Below are 20,260 nucleotides of genomic sequence, written 5' to 3' on the forward strand. Positions count from 1 at the left end.
CATTACTGCCCCTGATCCCACACCCCTCCCCACCACCATTACTGCCCCCGATCCCACACCCCTCACCACCATTACCGCCCCTGATCCCACACCCCTCCCCACCACCATTACTGCCCCTGATCCCACACCCCTCCACATCACCATTACTGCCCCTGATCCCACACCCCTCACCACCACCATTACCGTCCCCGATCCCACACCCCTCCCCACCACCATTACTGCCCCCGATCCCACACCCCTCACCACCATTACCGCCCCTGATCCCACACCCCTCCCCACCACCATTACTGCCCCTGATCCCACACCCCTCCCCACCACCATTACTGCCCCTGATCCCACACCCCTCCCCACCACCATTACCGTCCCCGATCCCACACCCCTCCCCACCACCATTACCGTCCCCGATCCCACACCCCTCCCCACCACCATTACTGCCCCTGATCCCACACCCCTCCCCACCATTACCTCCCCTGATCCCACACCCCTCACCAGAAACCAGAAACATAAATGTTTTACTTTGTTATATTGCAAAAAAATAAAAAATAGGGTCAAAAACATGCTTTTTCGGGGGGGGGGGGCCCTTCATGATTTCTTGCACCGGGGCCCTGAGAAATCTAGTTACGCCACTGTCCTCAAACCTTCCATTCCAAGAAACAAAAAGCAATGACTGTCTCCAGGTGACCTTTGCTCATCAGTGGAGAAAGATCACAACAAGCAAATTTGTCCTTTGTGCACGCTAGTAGAAGGGTACTGGATAGAGTTTTCCACTCGTCCCCCAACCAAGTACCTGGAGACAACACTCCCGATAGGCACAGACCATGCAGATGCTTTTTTATCTGCACTAGAAAACCTACTAAAACAAAAAATTATTTTGTCACATACCACCGAAAGAAGAAAAAACAGGAGTTTATTCACACAGCTCAAACTTTTTAGCATTTTTACATGTGCCGATTTAAAAACCCTTTGAACCATGGGAAGAATGCTCAGATAAATACCTTGCCATAAAAACAGTACTCCTGGCGCTTGTGTCAGCGAAATACAGGCTCTATCTATGTTAGAAACTTATTGTCTGATTCAGACAGATAAAATAATCCTCACCCTAGACCCAGCTTTTCTACCTAAAGTCTCTTCAACATTCCACAGACCATTATCCGCTCCCTTCCAGGTTGGATGGATAGCAAGAAAAGTAATACATACAACAAGCTAGATGTAAGGAAAATTCTAATAGCTTACCTTGAGAGGACTAAGGATTGGCGAAAAACAACTACACTATTCGTTCTCCACACAGGAGTCAACAAAGGGAAACAGGCCTCAAAGTACAATAGTCAGATGGATAAAGCTTGCTATTCAGGCAGTCTACCAAGAACAAAACCTTGCCCCACCGAGCGGAGTCAAAGCCCCCTTGACAAGAGCTTGGGCATCCTCAAGCCCAGAAAGGGCCAGGGCAGATATGCAGGGCAGCAACATGGTCAAGCTTCAATACCTTCGCAAGGCATTACCGCATCGACCAGCTATCCAGTCAGGACCCGACATTTGGTCACAAGGTGCTCCAGACTTTATCCCTTCAAGAGTAAGTATTGCTTGATACATCCCCTCAGATGCTGCCCTGGAAGACTATTAGAGAAAACAGAGTTGGGTACCTGGTAACTATTTTTTTTTTTCTAAGAAGTCTTCCAGGGCAGCACTTGTTGCCGCCCTAAATAATACAAAAGGGTTTTGCGGATTTATAAGCTTACTGCGGATTCCTTCGGTGTTTTACTATTACTGAGGCACACAGGTGTGACTGACATTTTTATAATGGTGGACTATTGTGTTTCCTGTTTCAGGTGATTTCCTGTTTCAGGTGGAAGGAGCCTATCTCTCAGATGCTGCCCTGGAAGACTTCTTAGGCTGCATTCACATGTCAGCGTATTGATCGTGGGCAGAATCACCGCGATTCCGCCCGCAATCCAGAAATAATTGCAAATCGCGGGACGCATGTGCGTTGCCCGTGATTTGCAATAGCACCCCAAACGCTGTGCGATGTTGCCGCGATTTCCGCCTACCGAATCGCGGTAACATCGCGCAAAAAAAATTGCGGGGCGCATTACGCTCCAAAGAAGCTCTTGTACTTTTTTGGGCGTAATGCGTCCCGCGATTTTTTTTTTGCGCGATGTTACCGCGATTACAGGCGGAAATCGCGGCAACATCGCACAGCGTTTGGGGTGCTATTGCAAATCACGGGCAACGCACATGCGTCCCGCGATTTGCAATGATTTCCGGATCGCGGGTGGAATCGCGGTGATTCTGCCCGCGATCAATACGCTGACATGTGAATGCAGCCTTAGAGTTACCAGGTACCTAACTCTGGTGTGTTTGTTTGTTTTTTCCTCAGATGATTGTCAAACTGGTTCTGGTGCTGTCCATAGCAGCTGCTATCAAAGGTATGTGTGATTTACTTAATTGTATAATGAGATTGTCTCATCTGAAAAATAACTACCGTCCCACTTGGGGACACATGTGGTATTTTAATTACTATAAGCCTAACTGCAGCCAAACTTCTTCTCCTTTTGGACAGAGCAGGAAAGGATTAGTCAATCAGGGTTTTATTGCCATCTGTGTTACTACTACTGAGTTTATGAATAGCAGAGCAGTGGTTTAAGGGGTAACTCCACTTTTGTGAGTGGGAGGAAACCAAATTAAAATAGAATATACTATTAATAGAAGTCATAATGTAATTGAATGTTATTAAATTTACTATTCCTTTTCAACCTGTAGCTCTGTAATTTTCTGTAAAATCGCGATATGTGAGATACTTCCAATGCCCCCTTTTCAGTTTACACCTGCCTACCTTTGGGTCCAATTGGGACTGCTAAAAAGGCTGGAGAGGACTTTATCATCTTCATTTTGCTGGGTGTAAACGGGTCATCTATCCATGTCCGCCCTGCAGATAGTGGGCGAACACAGGTGTAATCGGCCACATGTGAAAAGTGCCAAAGGGATGCAGACCCTGCCACTTCACTGGAACACTGCAAGTGCAGCAGCTGATTGATAATTTCCGCCCATTCATTTTGCACAGGGACACAAAATACTTCTTCAGAGTAATAAGAAGATAAGAATCTGCAATTTAGGCTTTCACAATAAAAATGTGGAAGCTGACTGGTTTCTATGCAGAGCTGCACCAGATTTGCATGCTCCAGGTTTAGTAAACATCCCACATTCTTTCGTGACAGTGGGACTGCTCCACTGTCAAATACACTGATCAACATGAAGGACACAAGGTACAGATTTATTATGCAAAATCTTGGGACAAAAGTCCAGACCAAAGTCAGTAACACAGATGGGCAGCAAACATAAGCAGGCAAGGGTAATCTAGAGGCAGGTCATATAGAAGCTGGGTCAATAATCAAGCAGGATCAAGGACCTCAGATGCAAGCTGAGACTATCCAGCAATGATACCATGTAGAGCACAGGTTTAAATGGTCCATTAGGTGCCGGTATCTATGGTAGATGTGAACATGGTCCTGACATGATCTGACACTTGGAACAAAATTTGGCCTGTCCCTGCTGAACCAGCCACATTTTGACCCACCTATTGCCAACTTTAGAATATAAACATGGAAGCTACCACTGTAGGCTTGTTTTCAAAGGTGATTTGGGGGCTGTCAACTTGGGTTTTAGTAAAGGAGTTAATGACTTAAGTCCACTACCACACGAAAGTTTGGTTGCTGTCACTGTTGACCCCTTCCTTTGAGAAGGTTGGCTCTCTGGTTATAATCCTGATGATTGGACTTGCAAACTTGCAAGCTTGTCCTGGGACAGTTATAGCATTGAGAACTAACCTCTGATTACCTGCATGTTTCAGGTCTGACTGAAAAGCATTAAGCCATTATGTCCTGTCAAACTTGGAATCCTATGCTTACTTTTGCATATATGTAACCTCTTTAAAGGGATTAGCTAATCCAGGCACCAGCATTTCGTAAAGGTGGTTAGCAATGGACTTATCATACCTTCTCTGCTTAGTATTTTTATGTGGTACAGGAGACTTCACTGGCTGCATGCCTTTTCTGAGGCAGTAACTTGCTATATATTCAAGCTACGATTGGAACACCCTCTTAGAGGAATTCTGCATATCAAGCCCCCATATTTTATGTAGGGGCTCAGTAGATTTTTCTCGTGATGGTGCAGTGAAAGACCAATCTATAATCTCTCTTGTTTTCTCTGTCCAGCTAATGAGGTCTGCTATGCAAGGCTGGGATGTTTCACAGATAACCCACCCTATTCCCGAACATTGATCAGGCCTATCAGTCGCTTACCGTCATCACCAGAGGCGATCAACGCTCAATTCTTTCTCTTTACTAGAAGTAATCCTGATCAGTACCAAGTAAGTCTGATCCAAGCTGACCGTACACAGAGAGGAAATTTCCCTGGTAAATTAAACTATTGTTTAGTTAAAGGGGTAAATTTATAGGGACAATGGTGTGTGTGTGTGTGTGGTATGGATTGCAAGATGAAAAACAACATGGGTTTACTTCAGGGAGATCATGTCAAACAAATCTTATAGATTTTTTTGACTGGGTGACTAAAATAATAGACGGTGGAGGTGCAGTAGACATTGCATATCTAGATTTTAGTAAGGCTTTTGACACTGTCCCACATAGAAGACTTATCAATAAACTGCAGTCATTGAGCATGGACTCCCATATTGTTGAGTGGATTAGGCAGTGGCTGAGTGACAGACAACAGAGGGTTGTAGTCAATGGAGAACATTCAGAACAAGGTCATGTTACCAGTGGGGTACCTCAGGAATCTGTACTGGGACCAATTTTGTTTAATATCTTCATAAGTGATATTACAAAAGGCCTCGATGGTAAGGTTTGTCTTTTTGCTGATGACACAAAGATATGTAACAGGGTTGATGTTCCTGGAGGGAAACGCCAAATGGAAAAGGATTTAGGAAAACTAGAAGAATGGTCAGAACTCTGGCAACTGAAATTTAATGTGGATAAGTGCAAGATAAGGCACCTGGGGCGTAAAAACCCAAGGGCAGAATATAGAATATTTGACACAGTACTGGCCTCAGTATCTGAGGAAAGGGATTTAGGAGTAATTATTTCAGAAGATTTAAAGGTGGGAAGACAATGTAATAGAGCAGCACGAAATGCCAGCAGAATGCTTGGATGTATAGGGAGAGGTATAAGCAGTAGAAAGAGAGAAATGCTTATGCCGCTGTACAGAACACTGGTGAGACCTCACTTGGAGTATTGTGCGCAGTACTGGAGGCCATATCTCCAGAAGGATATAGATACTCTAGACCAGTGGTTCTTAACCTGGGTTCGATCGAACCCCAGGGGTTCGGTGAGTCAGTCTCGCGGGTTCGGCGGAGGTCATTTCTGAACTGGTCTCTGAAAGACAACAGCAGAAGTCACACTGGTTTGCAGTAAATATTCATTATTATGTTTTTGTGTGAAAATCAAGTTTTAATGGTTTTGTTCTTTGTTATTTATGGTTTTATTCTTTAATGGTTTTGTTCATTTTGTGCACCTATGTATAAATATAAACCTATGTTTTGAATTTGAAAAAATCATATTTTATTTTTCCAATTAAGAAGGGTTCGGTGAATGTGCATATGAAACTGGTGGGGTTCAGTACCTCCAACAAGGTTAAGAACCACTACTCTAGACAGAGTTCAGAGAAGAGCTACTAAACTAGTACATGGATTGCAGGAAAAAACTTACCAGGAAAGGTTAAAGGACCTTAACATGTATAGCTTGGAAGAAAGAAGAGACAGAGGGGATATGATAGAAACTTTTAAATACATAAAGGGAATCAACTCGGTAAAGGAGGAGAGCATATTTAAAAGAAGAAAAACTACCACAAGAGGACACAGTTTTAAATTAGAGGGGCAAAGGTTTAAAAGTAATATGAGGAAGTATTACTTTACTGAGAGAGTAGTGGATGCATGGAATAACCTTCCTGCAGAAGTGGTAGCTGCAAATACAGTGAAGGAGTTTAAGCATGCATGGGATAGGCATAAGGCTATCCTTCATATAAGATAGGGCCAGGGACTATTCATAGGATTCAGATATATTGGGCAGACTAGATGGGCCAAATGGTTCTTATCTGCCGACACATTCTATGTTTCTATGGTAAGAGTATTGCATTGCTGCAAGTAGCAATGTCTGTAAAATTTAATGCAATATGGAAACCTGGAGGCCTTCTGTACACAGTTGGTGAATGGAATGCCCCAGAAATGCAATATCCTGCTATGTGATTGGCTTACTGTTTTTACCCAAAGGTCTGCACTAACATACAAGCCATATTTAGACCTCCTCCTGCAATAAAAAAATAGTTTTTGAAGAGCTGTTCCAAAGGGTTAAAGCTGTGGTAAACTCAAAGAAAAAGTGGGCCCCCAGGGATAAGTATGCACCGCATACTAGCACATTATGACACACTTGCCTTAAAATTAAGCCCTACAGTAGTGCACTGGTCTTTCTGAGTTCTTGGGCTCCAACTGTTTGAATGGCCAGGCTGTGATGGTGTCCCTTTTTTGCATGGGAGCCAGCATTCGAAAGATGGCATACTGTGTGCTTTCAGTTCAAAGCACAGTGCCCATGCACTGGTGATGTCACGACTGCTTCCATGCAGTGCTGGTACAAGGTCATTTTGAGCCCAGGGCGAACATGCCAAACTGCCCCAATCCCCCCCCCAAAAAAAAGTCACTACTCCTAGCACAAATCCTTTAGCCCTAAAATCTCCCCTCCTAATACCCCCTGCCACCCCCAAATTCCCCCTTCCAAAACAAATCCCCCCCATTCTCCATGTGGTGCCCCTCCACTTCACATGATACCACAGCACCCAGGGCATCCGTCCCTCCTGCCCACCCATTGTCCCGGCCCTGCTTCCATGTTAATATCTTTTATTAGTGTAGCAGGTTTTCCTGGCCTGTGGCCTGATGTGGGTCTGCCATTGTTACCGGTAACCTTTCCAGCCCATGTGAGCGGCGACCCTGGGTGTGAGAACTGAGACATGGACGACTCCGGCATCTTGGTTTTGTGGTTTTTATTGTAGAAAAAGGGATGGAAGAAGAGAATGAGTGGAATATTCCTTTAGGCTTCCTTGACACCAGCCAACGCCAGACAACTCTCCTTAACACTTAGAACACACTGTAGTTTGATAGAAGTGCTGGATCTTCGACAATAAGTCCAGAAGACTAGAGATGTACCGAACGGTTCGCCGGCGAACGGTTCCCGGCGAACTTCGAACGTTCGCGTTCGCCGCTGCGGGCGAACATATGCGATGTTCGGTCCGCCTCCTATACATCATCATTGAGGCAAACTTTGACCCTGAACATCACAGTCAGCAGACACATTCCAGGCCAATCAGCATACCTCCCTCCCACACCCTCCCACCTCCTATAAATAAGCAAGGGCAGCATCCATTTTAGATCATTTCTGTGTTACTGAGAGCAGGGAAAGTGCTGGTGCTGCTGCTGCTGTTATAGCTGGGGACAGTTCCTGGTCTTGTTAGCCAGTGTTCTTGGTACACTCCTGCTGTAAGGACAGCACCCCAAAAAGCCCTTCCTAGGGCTGGTATTTGAGTTTTTTTTGTATATATATATATATATATATATATATATTGTCCCCAAAAGCCCTTTTGAGGGCTGGTATTTGTGTAATTTTTTTTGTTCTGTGATTATATATATATATATATATTGTCCCCAAAAGCCCCTTTGAGGGCTGGTATTTGAGTATTTTTATATATATATATATATATATATATATATATATATATATATATATGTAGCATGTCCAGAACCAGAAAAAAAGATCATATAGGTGTAAAAGGGGTTCCCACCATCCCTGCTCTACTGAAAAATTATCTTTTTTTCTGGTTCTGGACATGCTACAGAGCTGAAACTTCACAGGTACACTTTTTAGACCCCCTAGACACTAAATCACACAAAAAAGTTCTTAAAAATTGTCATTTTTGATAGAGAGCCAATTATTGGGAAAAAAAAAATAGATAGAAGTGCTGGATCTTCGACAATAACAAAAAAAAACTTAACAAAAAAAAAATTTCTTTGGATTTATTGTCTGGGGGGTCTAAAAAGTGTACCTGTGAAGTTTCAGCTCTGTAGCATGTCCAGAACCAGGAAAAAAATATCATATAGGTGTAAAAGGGGTTCCCACCATCCCTGCTCTACTGAAAAATTATCTTTTTTTCTGGTTCTGGACATGCTACAGAGCTGAAACTTCACAGGTACACTTTTTAGACCCCCCTAGACACTAAATCAAACAAAAAAGTTCTTAAAATTGTCATTTTTGATAGAGAGCCAATTATTGGAAAAAAAAAAACTTAACAAAAAAAAAATTCTTTGGATTTATTGTCTGGGGGGTCTAAAAAGTGTACCTGTGAAGTTTCAGCTCTGTAGCATGTCCAGAACCAGAAAAAAAATAGAATCAGGGTTAGGGCTAGGGTTAGGGTTAGGGCTAGGGTTAGGGTCAGGGCTAAGGTTAGGGTTATTTTTAGTGCTTAGGGTTAGAGTTAGAGGGGTAGGGGTAGGGCTACCAACTCTAACCCTAAGTATCTCACCGTAACCCTAACCCTAGCCCCTAACACTAAACCTAACCCTAACCCTCTAACCATAACCCTAACCCTCTAACCTTAACCCTCTAAGCCTAGCCATAAAAATAACCCTAAACCTAACCCTAACCCTAACCCTAGCCCTAACCCTAGCCCTAACCCTAATTCGTATTTTTTTCTGGTTCCGGACATGCTACAGAGCTGAAACTTCACAGGTACACTTTTTAGACCCACCAGATGCTAAATCCAAAGAAATTTTTTATTTTTATTTTTTTTTTAATTTTTCCAATAATTGGCTCTCTATCAAAAAATTACAATTTTTAAGAACTTTTTTTTGTGTGATCCCTCTCCGGCATGCCACAGTCCAGGTGTTTGTCCCCTTGAAACAACTTTTCCATTACTATTGTGGCCAGAAAGAGTCCCTGTGGGTTTTAAAATTCGCCTGCCTATTAAAGTCTATGGCGGTTCGCAATGTTCGCCGGTTCGCGAACATTCGCCGATGTTCGCGTTCGCCGTTCGCGAACAGCGAATTTTATGTTCGCGACATCACTACAGAAGACCCAAGACTGTGAATTGTAGAATTACTGACACTGCTATACTGCAAAGTCACTGAATACTCCCCTCCTGCCTTGCTCTGGCTTGAGGTAGTACACTGTAGATTTCTGTAAAGCTGCAACTCTCAACTGTCACACTCTGTCCAATTCAGGGCCCATATGCAGGTGCCCCCTTTAACCTTGAACTCTTCGGGGTTCACTGACTATGTACCCCCCTCTGTAACTTCAAGGTCCTAAACCTAGGTACCCCCTTTCAGCTAGCTGGCACTGGATCCCAGAACCTCTTCCGGAGTGGTCTGACTCTGGCAAACCCCAGGGGAAATCCGCAGTATTCACGACTAGAGTTGAGCGGACACCTGGATGTCCGTGTTCGGCGGCTTCGGCCGAACTTGAAAAAAAAGTCCGGGTCCGTGTGGTTTTCCGAACTTTACCTGGACACCGAACCACATTGAAGTCAATGGAGACCCGAACTTTCAGGCACTAAAATGGCTCTAAAAAAACAATGGAAAGGGCTAGAGTGCGGCAAATGGCAGCAAAATGTAGTTAAGAGCATGGCAAGTGCTCTACAAAAAATGTGGATAGGAAAATAACTTAAAACAACAAAAAAAAACAGAAAAATAAAACAATTTTCTTCATCTGTGAAGGACGAGGCCCATATGGAGTAGGAGGGTGGTTGAGGTGGTGGTGGATGTGGCGGTGTAGGTGGAAGCGGCGGTAGAGGGGGACGAGGTAGCCAACACTGCTTTTTTTTAGTCATTTTAAATTAGGGTACACCCCAAAAGAGTGAGAAAGATCAAAAATATAACAATGGCTGGGTAAGGTCGGTATCCATCTCTATTCTGCACAAGGTACGGAAAAGTCCTGTGGGATCCATGCCTGGTTCATTTTAATGAATGTGAGCTTGTCCACATTGTCTCTGGACAGGCGACTGCGCTTGTCTGTGATAACGCCCCCAGCCGTGCTAAATACACGTTCAGCACCTCCAAGGCGTAAAGGGCAAGCTCAGGCCATGTGCCCAATTTGGAGACCCAGAAATTGAAGGGGGCAGACCTGTCATTCACTACATGTAGGCGTGTGCAGACATACTGCTCCACCCTGTTGGTGAAATGCTGCCTCCTGCTAAGACGTTCCAAATGAGCTGCTGGTGCTGCTGTTTGTTGTGGCGTGCTGACAAAGCTTTTCCACATTTCGGCCATGCTAACCCTGCCTTCTGAGGTGCTGGCGGTGCCCTGGTTGCGTTGGCGACCTCTTCCTCCTCCTCCTCTGCCTTGGCCTTGTGCTTCCACTGTGGCCCCGCTGTCAGGTGGGAATGCCAGCAGCATCGCGTCTACCTGCGTGCGCTTGTACTCGCGCATCTTGCGATCACGCTCCAGTGAGTGAATTAAGGATGGTACGTTGTCCTTGTAACAGGGATCCAGCAGCGTGGCCACCCAGTAATCAGCACAAGTTAGAATGTGGGCAACTCGGCGGTCGTTGTGGAGACACTGCAGCATGTAATTGCTCATGTGTGCCAGGCTGCCCAGAGGCAACGAATGGCTGTCCTCTGTGGGAGGTGTATCGTCCATGTCCTCTGTATCCCCCCAGCCACGCACCAGTGATGGCCATGAGCTGGCCTGGGTGCCACCCTGCTGTGAACATGGTTCCATCTCCTCCTCCTCCAGAACTGTGCCCCTGCTGGACAATTGTGTACCTGGCGTTTGTGGGTGCAGGAAACCACCCTCGGAGCCACTTGTGAATGACTGCCCTGAAAGCCTTGGAAATTATCCCTCTTCCTCCTCCTCCTGTGCCACATCCTCTTCCATCATCGCCCGAATCGTTTTTTGAAGGAGGCATAGAAGTGGGATAGTTAAGCTGACAACGGCGTCATCGGCACTGGCCATGTTGGTGGAGTACTCAAAACAGTGCAACAAGGCACACAGGTCTCGCATGAATGCCCAGTTATTGGTGGTGAAGTGGTACTGTTCCGCAGAGCGACTCACGCGTGCGTGCTGCAGCTGAAACTCCACTATGGCCTGCTGCTGCTCGCACAGTCTTTCCAGCATGTGCAAGGTGGAGTTCCACCTTGTGGGCATGTCACATATGAGGCGGTGAGCGGGAAGGCCGAAGTTACGCTGCAGCGCTGACAAGCGAGCAGCAGCCGGGTGAGAACGCCGAAAGTGCGCACAGACGGCCCACACTTTCTGCAGCAGCTCTGACATATCGGGGTAATTTTTAAGGAACCTCTGCAACACCAAATTCAGCGCATGCGCCAGGCAAGGGATGTGCGTCAAACCGGCTAGGCCCAGAGCTGCTATGAGATTTCGCCCGTTATCGCACACCACCAGGCCGGGCTTGAGGCTCGATTGCAGCAACCACTCATCTGTCTGCTTTACCATGCTCCTCCACAACTCCTGCATGGCGTGTGGTTTTTCCCCCCAAACAGGCAAGTTTTAAAACTGCCTACTGTCGTTTACCCCTGGCTGTGCTGAAGTTGGTGGTGAAGGTGTTACGCTGACCGGATGAGGAGGCGGTAGAGGATGAGGAAGCGGAGTAGGAGGAGTTAGGAACAGGAGGCAAACTGAAGCGCCCTTCAATCCTCGGTGGTGGAAGGACATGCGCCAAATTGCTATCCGCCTCAGGCCCAGCCGCCACTGCATTTACCCAGTGTGCCGTTAGGGAGATATAACGCCCCTGACCGTGCTTACTGGTCCACGTATCGGTAGTTAGGTGGACCTTGGCACAGATGGCGTTGCGCAGTGCACACCTGATTTTTTTCCCCCACTTGGTTGTGCTGGGAAGGGATGGCTTGCCTGGAAAAGTAGTGGCGGCTGGGCATGACGTACTGTGGGACAGCCACCGACATAAGGCTTTTAAAACTGTGCGTCTCCACCAGACGGAATGACAGCATTTCAAAGGCCAAGAATTTTGAAATGCTGGCATTCAGGGCCAGGGATCGCGGGTGGGTAGGGGGGTACTTCCTCTTCCTCTGAAGTGTTTGGGAGATGGAAAGCTGAACGCTTCCACGGGACATTGTGGAGATGGTTGGTGACCCAGGTGGTGGTGTTGCTGACAGATCGTCTGTTTGCGGTGTGGCAGGTGTCGGTATCACTACAGAGGTGGATGAAGAGGCCGAGACTGCAGCAGAAGAGGAAGCAGGGGGAGCCAGAGACCTTTCTTGGTTTTGAAGGTGTCTACTCCACTGCAGCTCGTGCTTTGCACTTAGATGCCTGATCATGCAGGTTGTGCTCAGGTTGAGAAGGTTTATGCCTCGCTTCAGGCTCTGATTGCACAGGGGGCAAACCACTCGTGTCCTGTCATCAGCACATTGTCTGAAGAACTTCCACGCTAGAGAACTCCTTTGAGCTGACTTTGGTGCGCTCAGTCCCTTGCTGCGTTGGGCAGTAGCAGGCGTAGTGTCTAGGGCACGGCCGCTCCGCTTCTGCACCCTGCTCCCTCTTCTTCTGTGCTGGTGGCTCTGTGCGACCACCGCCTCTTCCTTCAAACTACTCAGGTCACCTGCATAACCTTCATTCCATGTGGGGTCGAGGACCTTATCGTCCTCCACATCATCTTCCACCCAGTCTTCACCCCTGCCCTCCTTGTCAGTCTCCACAATTCTGAGTGCCCCAGCAGTTGGCACCTGCGTTTCGTCATCATCTGAGACGTGCTGCGATGGTCCTTCCATGTACTCATCTTGAGAAATAAGTGGTTGGGCATCGCTGCACTCAATCTCTTCCACTTCTGGGGCAGGGCTAGGTGAATGGCCCTGGGAAACCCTGCTGACAGAGTCATCAAAAAGAAGAAGAGACTGCTGCATGACTTGGGGCTCAGACTGCTTGCCTGATTTGCAAGGGGGTGAGGTGAAAGACGGTTGGACATCGGCTGCAGGTGCCAACTCTGACCTTTCTGCAGTAGACTGGGTGGGAGACAATGTGAAGGAACTGGAGGCACTGTCAGCAAACCAATCTACTATCGCCTGTACTTGTTCTTGCCTCAACACTTGTAGAGGCGCATTATGCCCTACCAAATACTGCTGCAGGTTCTGTCGCCTACTCACACTTGAGGAAGGTGTTTCACTTGTGCGTGTAGCTGGCACAGATCGACCACGTCCTCTCCTTGCAACAGGAGCTCTACCAGCAGCACCACGACCCAGGCCACGGCCCCTATTTGACGTTCTCCTCATATTTCTGTAATTTATGATCTTGCCCTAGAAAGGTGTTTATTGAATAGAGGAACAAAACAACAACAGTATCGCACGGGTGTATCTCACAGTCAAATATGCAAACTATGCCGCAATTTAATTTTTTTTACCCCAAAAGAGTGTTTATTAAATAGCGGAATAGAAAAACAGTATACAAATACAACGGGTCTATCTCACAGTCAAATATGCAAAGTATGCCTCAATTTAATTTTTTTCACCCCAAAAGGGTGTATATTGAATAGCGGAAAAGAAAAAAATTTATAAAACGGTGTATCTCACACGTACAAACACAGACAAGGCCCCGATTACAATTTTTTGTATCCTAAAGGGAGGATGAGGAAGAGGAGTTCGGAACAGGAGGCAAACTGAAGCGCCCTGCAATCCTCGGCGGTGGAAGGAGATGCGCCAAACAAATTTAAAAGGTGTATCTCACACGTACCGATACAGACTATGCCGCAATTTAATTTTTTTTCACCCCAAAAGGGTGTATATTGAATAGCGGAATACAAAAAAGTATATAAAAAGGTGTATCTCACACGTACCGATACAGACTATGCCGCAATTTAATTTTTTTCACCCCAAAAGGGTGTATATTCAATAGCAGAATAGAAAAAATTATATAAAACGGTGTATCTCACACGTACAAACACAGACTAGGCCCCGATTACAATTTTTTGTACCCTAAAGGCAGGATGAGGATGAGGAAGAGGAGTAGGAGGAGTTCGGAACAGGAGGCAAACTGAAGCGCCCTGCAATCCTCGGCGGTGGAAGGAGATGCGCCAAACAAATTTAAAAGGTGTATCTCACACGTACCGATACAGACTATGCCGCAATTTAATTTTTTTCACCCCAAAACGGGTATATTGAATAGCGGAATAGAAAAAAGTATATAAAAAGTTGTATCTCACGTACAAACACAAACTATGCCGCAATTTAATTTTTTTTACCCCAAAAGGGTGTATATTGAATAGCGGAATAGAAAAATTTTTATAAAACGGTGTATCTCACACGTACAAACACAGACTAGGCCCCGATTACAATTTTTTGTACCCTAAAGGCAGGATGAGGAAGAGGAGTAGGAAGAGTTCGGAACAGGAGGCAAACTGAAGAACCCTGCAAACCTCGTCGGTGGAAGATGAGCCCAAAAAATTTGAAAGGTGTATCTCACATGTACAAACACAGACTATGCCGCAATTTAATTTTTTTCACCCCAAAAGGGTGTATATTGAATAGCGGAATAGAAAAAAAAGTATATAAAAAGGTGTATCTCACACGCACAAACACAGACTATGCCGCAATTTAATTTTTTTTACCCCAAAAGGGTGTATATTGAATAGCGGAATAGAAACATTTTATAAATACGGTGTATCTCACACGTACAAACACAGACTAGGCCCCGATTACAATTTTTTGTACCCTAAAGGCAGGATGAGGAAGAGGAGTAGGAGGAGTTCGGAACAGGAGGCATACTGAAGCACCCTGCAATCCTCGGCGGTGGAAGATGCGCCCCAAAAAATTTGAAAGATGTATCTCACACGTACAAACACAGACTATGCCGCAATTTTAATTTTTTCACCCCAAAAGGGTGTGTATTAAATAGCGGAATAGAAAAAAAATTATAAAACGGTGTATCTCACACGTACAAACACAGACTAGGCCCCGATTACAATTTTTTGTACCCTAAAGGCTGGATGAGGAAGAGGAGTAGGAGGAGTTCGGAACAGGAGGCAAACTGAAGCGCCCTGCACTCCTCAGTGGTGGAAGATGCACCCAAAAATTTGAAAGCTGTATCTCACACGTACCGATACAGACTATGCCGCAATTTAATTTTTTTTACCCCAAAAGGGTGTAGATTGACTGGTGGAATAGAAAATAGTATATAAAAAGGTGTATCTCACACGTACAAACACAGACTAGGCCCCGATTACAATTTTTTGTAAACTAAATGCAGGATGAGGATGAGGAGTAGGAGGAGTTCGGAACAGGAGGCAAACTGAAGCACCCTGCAATCCTCGGCGGTGGAAGATGCGCCCCAAAAATTTGAAAGGTGTATCTCACACGTACCGATACAGACTATGCCGCAATTAAATTTTTTTTACCCCAAAAGGGTGTATATTGAATAGCGGAATAGAAAAAAAGTATATAAAATTGGTGATTTTTTAATAGCACATGTGAACACAGCAGTGTCTTATATTTTATGTCACGGTCAGTTGCAGGCTATGAAGGGAAAAAAAAAATTCCCCTTTAAATTTAAAATTTTTAAATAGCAGATTAGTACAGACTATGCCGCAATTTAATTTTTTTTACCCCAAAAGGGTGTATATTTAATAGCGGAATCGAAAGATTTTTATAAAACGGTGTATCTCACACGTACAAACACAGACTAGGCCCCGATTACAATTTTTTGTACCCTAAAGGCAGGATGAGGAAGAGGAGTAGGAGGAGTTCGGAACAGGAGGCAAACTGAAGCGCCCTGCAATCCTCGGCGGTGGAAGATGCGCCCAAAAAATTTGAAAGGTGTATTTCACACGTACCGATACAGACTATGCCACAATTAAATTTTTTTTACCTCAAAAGGGTGTAGATTGAATAGCAGAATAGAAAATAGTATATACAAAGGTGTATCTCACACGTACAAACACAGACTAGGCCCCGATTACAATTTTTTGTACCCTAAAGGCAGGATGAGGAGTAGGAGGAGTTCGGAACAGGAGGCAAACTGAAGCACCCTGCAATCCTCGGCGGTGGAAGATGCGCCCAAAAAATTTGAAAGGTGTATCTCACACGTACCGATACAGACTATGCCGCAATTTAATTTTTTTTACCCCAAAAGGGTGTATATTGATCAGCAGCAGGCTATGAAGGGAAAAAAAAAAAATTCCCCTTTAAATTTGTAATTTTTAAATAGCAAATTAGAACAGCAATCTGTAGTAAAATATAGCTGAACGCTGCACACAACAGACTGATAAAAATATATTTTTTTCTCCCTCCTCCTCCTCCTCAGTGAGCTCAAGTGAGGGCAAAAAGATTGTTCACTGCACAACCCCCCACACAGCAAAATCGATGTAGATCGCTAACGGACGATTGTTCTGTCCTGTGTCTCCTATCTGTCCCTGCCTACTCTCTCCAGCCTGTCCCTAAAATGCTCAAATATCTTTCCCTGCCTACACTCCGACCTGTCCCTGCATTCTTTTCGGGCACAATGTTGTTTTTCCCTGTCTGTCCCTAATCAGCAGCAGCCAGCACCGTTATGATGTGTGCTCTCTCCCTACACTACAGCAGACTGACGCACCGCGCTGTGTCTCTCGAGCTTATAAAGACCTGGGTCACATGCTTCAGCTGGCCAATCACAGCCATGCCATTAGTAGGCATGGCTGGGATGGCTTCTAAGGCACACCAGTTAAACGCTTGTTGATTGGCTGTTGAAAGCCCGCCATTAAAAGCGCGCCATTACATACAAAACAGGAAATAAAATTACCGAACACGGATTTTAAACCCGAACAAACAGTAAAGTTTTCGGGTCCGTGTCCGGGTAGCAAAAATCCGAATAATACAGTCCGTGTTCGCTCAACACTACTCATGACCTATGTAGGCTTTCCTGGGACTGGACCCCTCTCACGCTCCACAGGCTTTCGGCACACCGGATCCCCTCAGCTCAGCTCAACACCCTCTGGATTCTCAGGCGACACCCCGAGACATCCACCTCCTCAGACAGGAGGAGAGACAGCTGTACTCTCCCTCCTGGGACTCTACTCCCGCCAAAGACACCCTGTCACGCACTTCCCCCAAACTTATACCCACTCCCAGAATCCTTTGCAGCATAATCTGCCTCCCAGAATCCTTTGCATAATCTGATCCCAGAATCCTTTGCAGCATAATCCCCCAAACTTATACCCACTTCCAGAATCCTTTGCAGCATAATCTGCCTTCCAGAATCCTTTGCATAATCTGATCCCAGAATCCTTTGCAGCATAATCCCCCAAACTTATACACACTCCCAGAATCCTTTGCAGCATAATCTGCCTCCCAGAATCCTTTGCATAATCTGATCCCAGAATCCTTTGCAGCATAATCTGGGGTTGTTACAAGCTTGGATGTGTCCCCTGATTGGGCTTCCTACACTGCCCTATGAGAAGCCTCTCACAGGAGCCAGTGGGGATACTTCTCCCCTCAGCAGGCACATCTGGAAGCCCTGACACCCTAACTAGATAAATCACAGCCCTGCTGTTAGGCAGACAAGGCCCACTATACATTTACCTAGCACCTACCTGTAGGGTGCTACACCCACCCCACACCAAATGAGTCAGGTCCCTCTGACTCCGAGGCAGCCGCCTCCTATCAAAATCTCTGCCAAAAAAAATGAGGAGTATCCCACAAACCTGGAGAAGGGGGGATAGGGAAAAATGAATTTACAAATAAATTAGCGTGAAAAAATATATCTTTACAATCTCCTGTACATGTATGATACACAGTTTAAGGTGTATGAAAACTGATGCACCCCCCACAAAATAAACTCACTTGGTGGGGAACAACAAGAAAAATACAATGCAAACATCCTGACTGTATATCTCTAAGGTGGTCCCACCTGAATAGAGAAAAAGGAAGCAGACGTTAGTCAACTGCATCACATATGAAATACAAGCCTAACTATCTGAACAGTTGAGTGGAAAGACCCTCCTCCATTAGATGCAAGTGCGACCTTTCCACTTCCTCCCTGACTGCCTCTGCTAACCAGTGTCTTGACACGCCGGGGTCCTCCTTTAACTTGGAAGAACTTGTCCCCTAACACTAGCTGTCTAGACAGAGTCCTCTTTGTCGAAGTGAAGCACAGCACCCTCTACTGTCCCTTTGAGCACTTCAGTGAGGAAACAGGGCAAGCTCACAGTCTTTCATGACCTACAGTCCTGCTGAGTCAGGGAAAACATCACAGGGGTTCAGCAGGGCACCCCACACCAAAGTTCATGCACGCATGAACTTTGTAGCAACATCTTCATTTGTACAGACTGTGGATGAAGTCCCACACAGCCATTTGCAATCCACAACAGGTCCTGGTCCGATGGCCCAAGGGACCCAGCACACAAAATAACTTTCCCGAAGACCCGGACCCGATGGTCCCAAAAGGTATGACATCAACACTTGGCTTTCTAAAAGGACCCTGGCCTGATGGCCCATGGGGTCCGCTTTAACATCAACAGCTGTGACTTGAATTCAGCATTATGTCATTTATATACTTCCTTGGTTAGTTGTGGTAGCCGGCCACACACATTTTTTTTTCTCTCTCGCTCCTGAAACTCCTCCTTGTTAATGAAACACTGAAACTTTTCCCTTCAGATATAGTACTCTGGATGAGGCACTTGAACATACTCTCCGTTCTCATTCTTGACCCGTATGGACCAAGCATGTCTTGAGCCGTCTGGGCAGCGAACCTCCACCCTATCTATGTAGATGGAGCACCCAAAATACCACTGAGCTTTGACTTTGTTGAATTTTCTTTCAGTCCTTCCTCTGGGGAGTCCCTGTAAGGCTTAGGGACAAATAGGTAGTCCCAGATAAGTTCATCGCACCAAAAGTTCCTGTATTTTTCCACTAGCAACATTACTTCCCTTGGTGCATAAGGGTAGTCATACCCGTATTCCAATGCAATCTTTTTCTGCATCCACCGCTGCATCCTGGATAACCGGGGGAGGGTCCTCTGGTTACCTCTCCCTGGTGGAGAAAATGGGGTGCATATTCTTTGAATTATTTCCTCATATGCTGCGTTCTGGTCCCTGGCCCTAGCAATGTTCCCAGCGGGCTGAGTTCTGGGACCTTTGTAATGAAGGTGTCGCAGAACCCCAATTTCTGGGCCAGTTCCCCTCTTTCAATGGCTTCCTTAGCTTCCTGGTCTAAAGGTACAGTCACATCGGGACCTGGGGAGCTGCTGCCAGTCTCTGACCCCCATTCCCACTCAGTCTCATCGATTTGATCCCCAGTCATCCATGCCTTCTTCAAAGGACCCGTGCTTCATGTAAAAGGATGGGGAATCAACTCTAATAGGGCACCTCCCACCCTCATTGCTGGTGTTGGAAGAGGACACCTGGGTGGCTTTTGTCTTTACAGGCTGTGGGACATTAATAGGGGTGGATCCTGTTATGGCCCTGGCTGCAGGTTTCTCTGGCCATTCTCCTGTAGTTTGGGTGGACACGGATCCCCTCCCTATGGAGCTCTGTGACCGAACTCCCTTCACGCAGACTGTAGGCCCACCGACTGCTGGCAGGACCTCCAACTGCATCATCAGCCTGAACATGCCCCTTCCCACTCCGCGGAGGAACTTGGACTTGTTCCCCATCACTTCCTGAGTGAGGCCTGTCTCCCACATAACCTTAAGCTTCCTGGGATGGCCCTCACCCTTCTCTGCCCTGAGCAGCTGATCGCCACATTGCCCACATTGAACCCATGCCTGCACTTGAAGTGTGATAGTGGAACATTGGGGACATACCACTCCAAGGAACTCTCGACCTCCTCCGGTGCACAACGTGAGTCCGCCATCCGGCACCATCCGGATACCGGTATCCCAAACTAGATGGAGATCGGGCTGGTGGATCTGCTCCAGGCTCTGCTTCGCAGGGTTTTCACCCATGGTGGCAGTAATAGCGGGAACACTCTTCGCTCCTCTCATGAACGACATGCCTCCTTCTCCTACACGTGTCTCCCGCACGGCCGCACCCGAAGGAGGGGGTATTAATAGAGTCCCTTGGATCACTCCTGATTGGCCGGATGTTCCCGCTGTCTCCACCCTTTCACCATATTGGGCGGTTACTCCTCCCACTGGGCAGACCTGCACTTGGCACGCTTTCCTGCGCGGTACTGTAACTCTTCCCCTGCCATGCTGCTTTGCTGTAAACACTTGGGAAGTAGCTGCAAAGCAGACTATGTCACTTGCTAGACAAACATCCGCCCATCTTAATTGCACTAGGGCCTC

General features: G+C 46.2%; 1 protein-coding gene across 1 annotated transcript in view; it reads left to right on the forward strand.

The window, feature by feature from the left end:
- Window positions 1-2,374: 2,374 nt before the first annotated feature.
- The window catches only part of LOC309563778 (pancreatic triacylglycerol lipase-like), a gene marked incomplete at its 5' end in the record, with an annotated part of 76,605 nt that continues 58,719 nt past the window's right edge, over window positions 2,375-20,260 (forward strand). Inside the window, 2 exons of the mRNA XM_082268382.1 lie at window positions 2,375-2,423; window positions 4,209-4,363. Coding sequence (XP_082124508.1) covers window positions 2,375-2,423; window positions 4,209-4,363 — 204 coding nt within the window. The remainder of the gene's footprint in view (window positions 2,424-4,208; window positions 4,364-20,260) is intronic.

The sequence above is a fragment of the Pelophylax lessonae genome, assembly GCF_965119305.1.
Source record: "Pelophylax lessonae genome assembly, chromosome: 9".
Classification (NCBI taxonomy): Eukaryota; Metazoa; Chordata; class Amphibia; order Anura; family Ranidae; genus Pelophylax; species Pelophylax lessonae.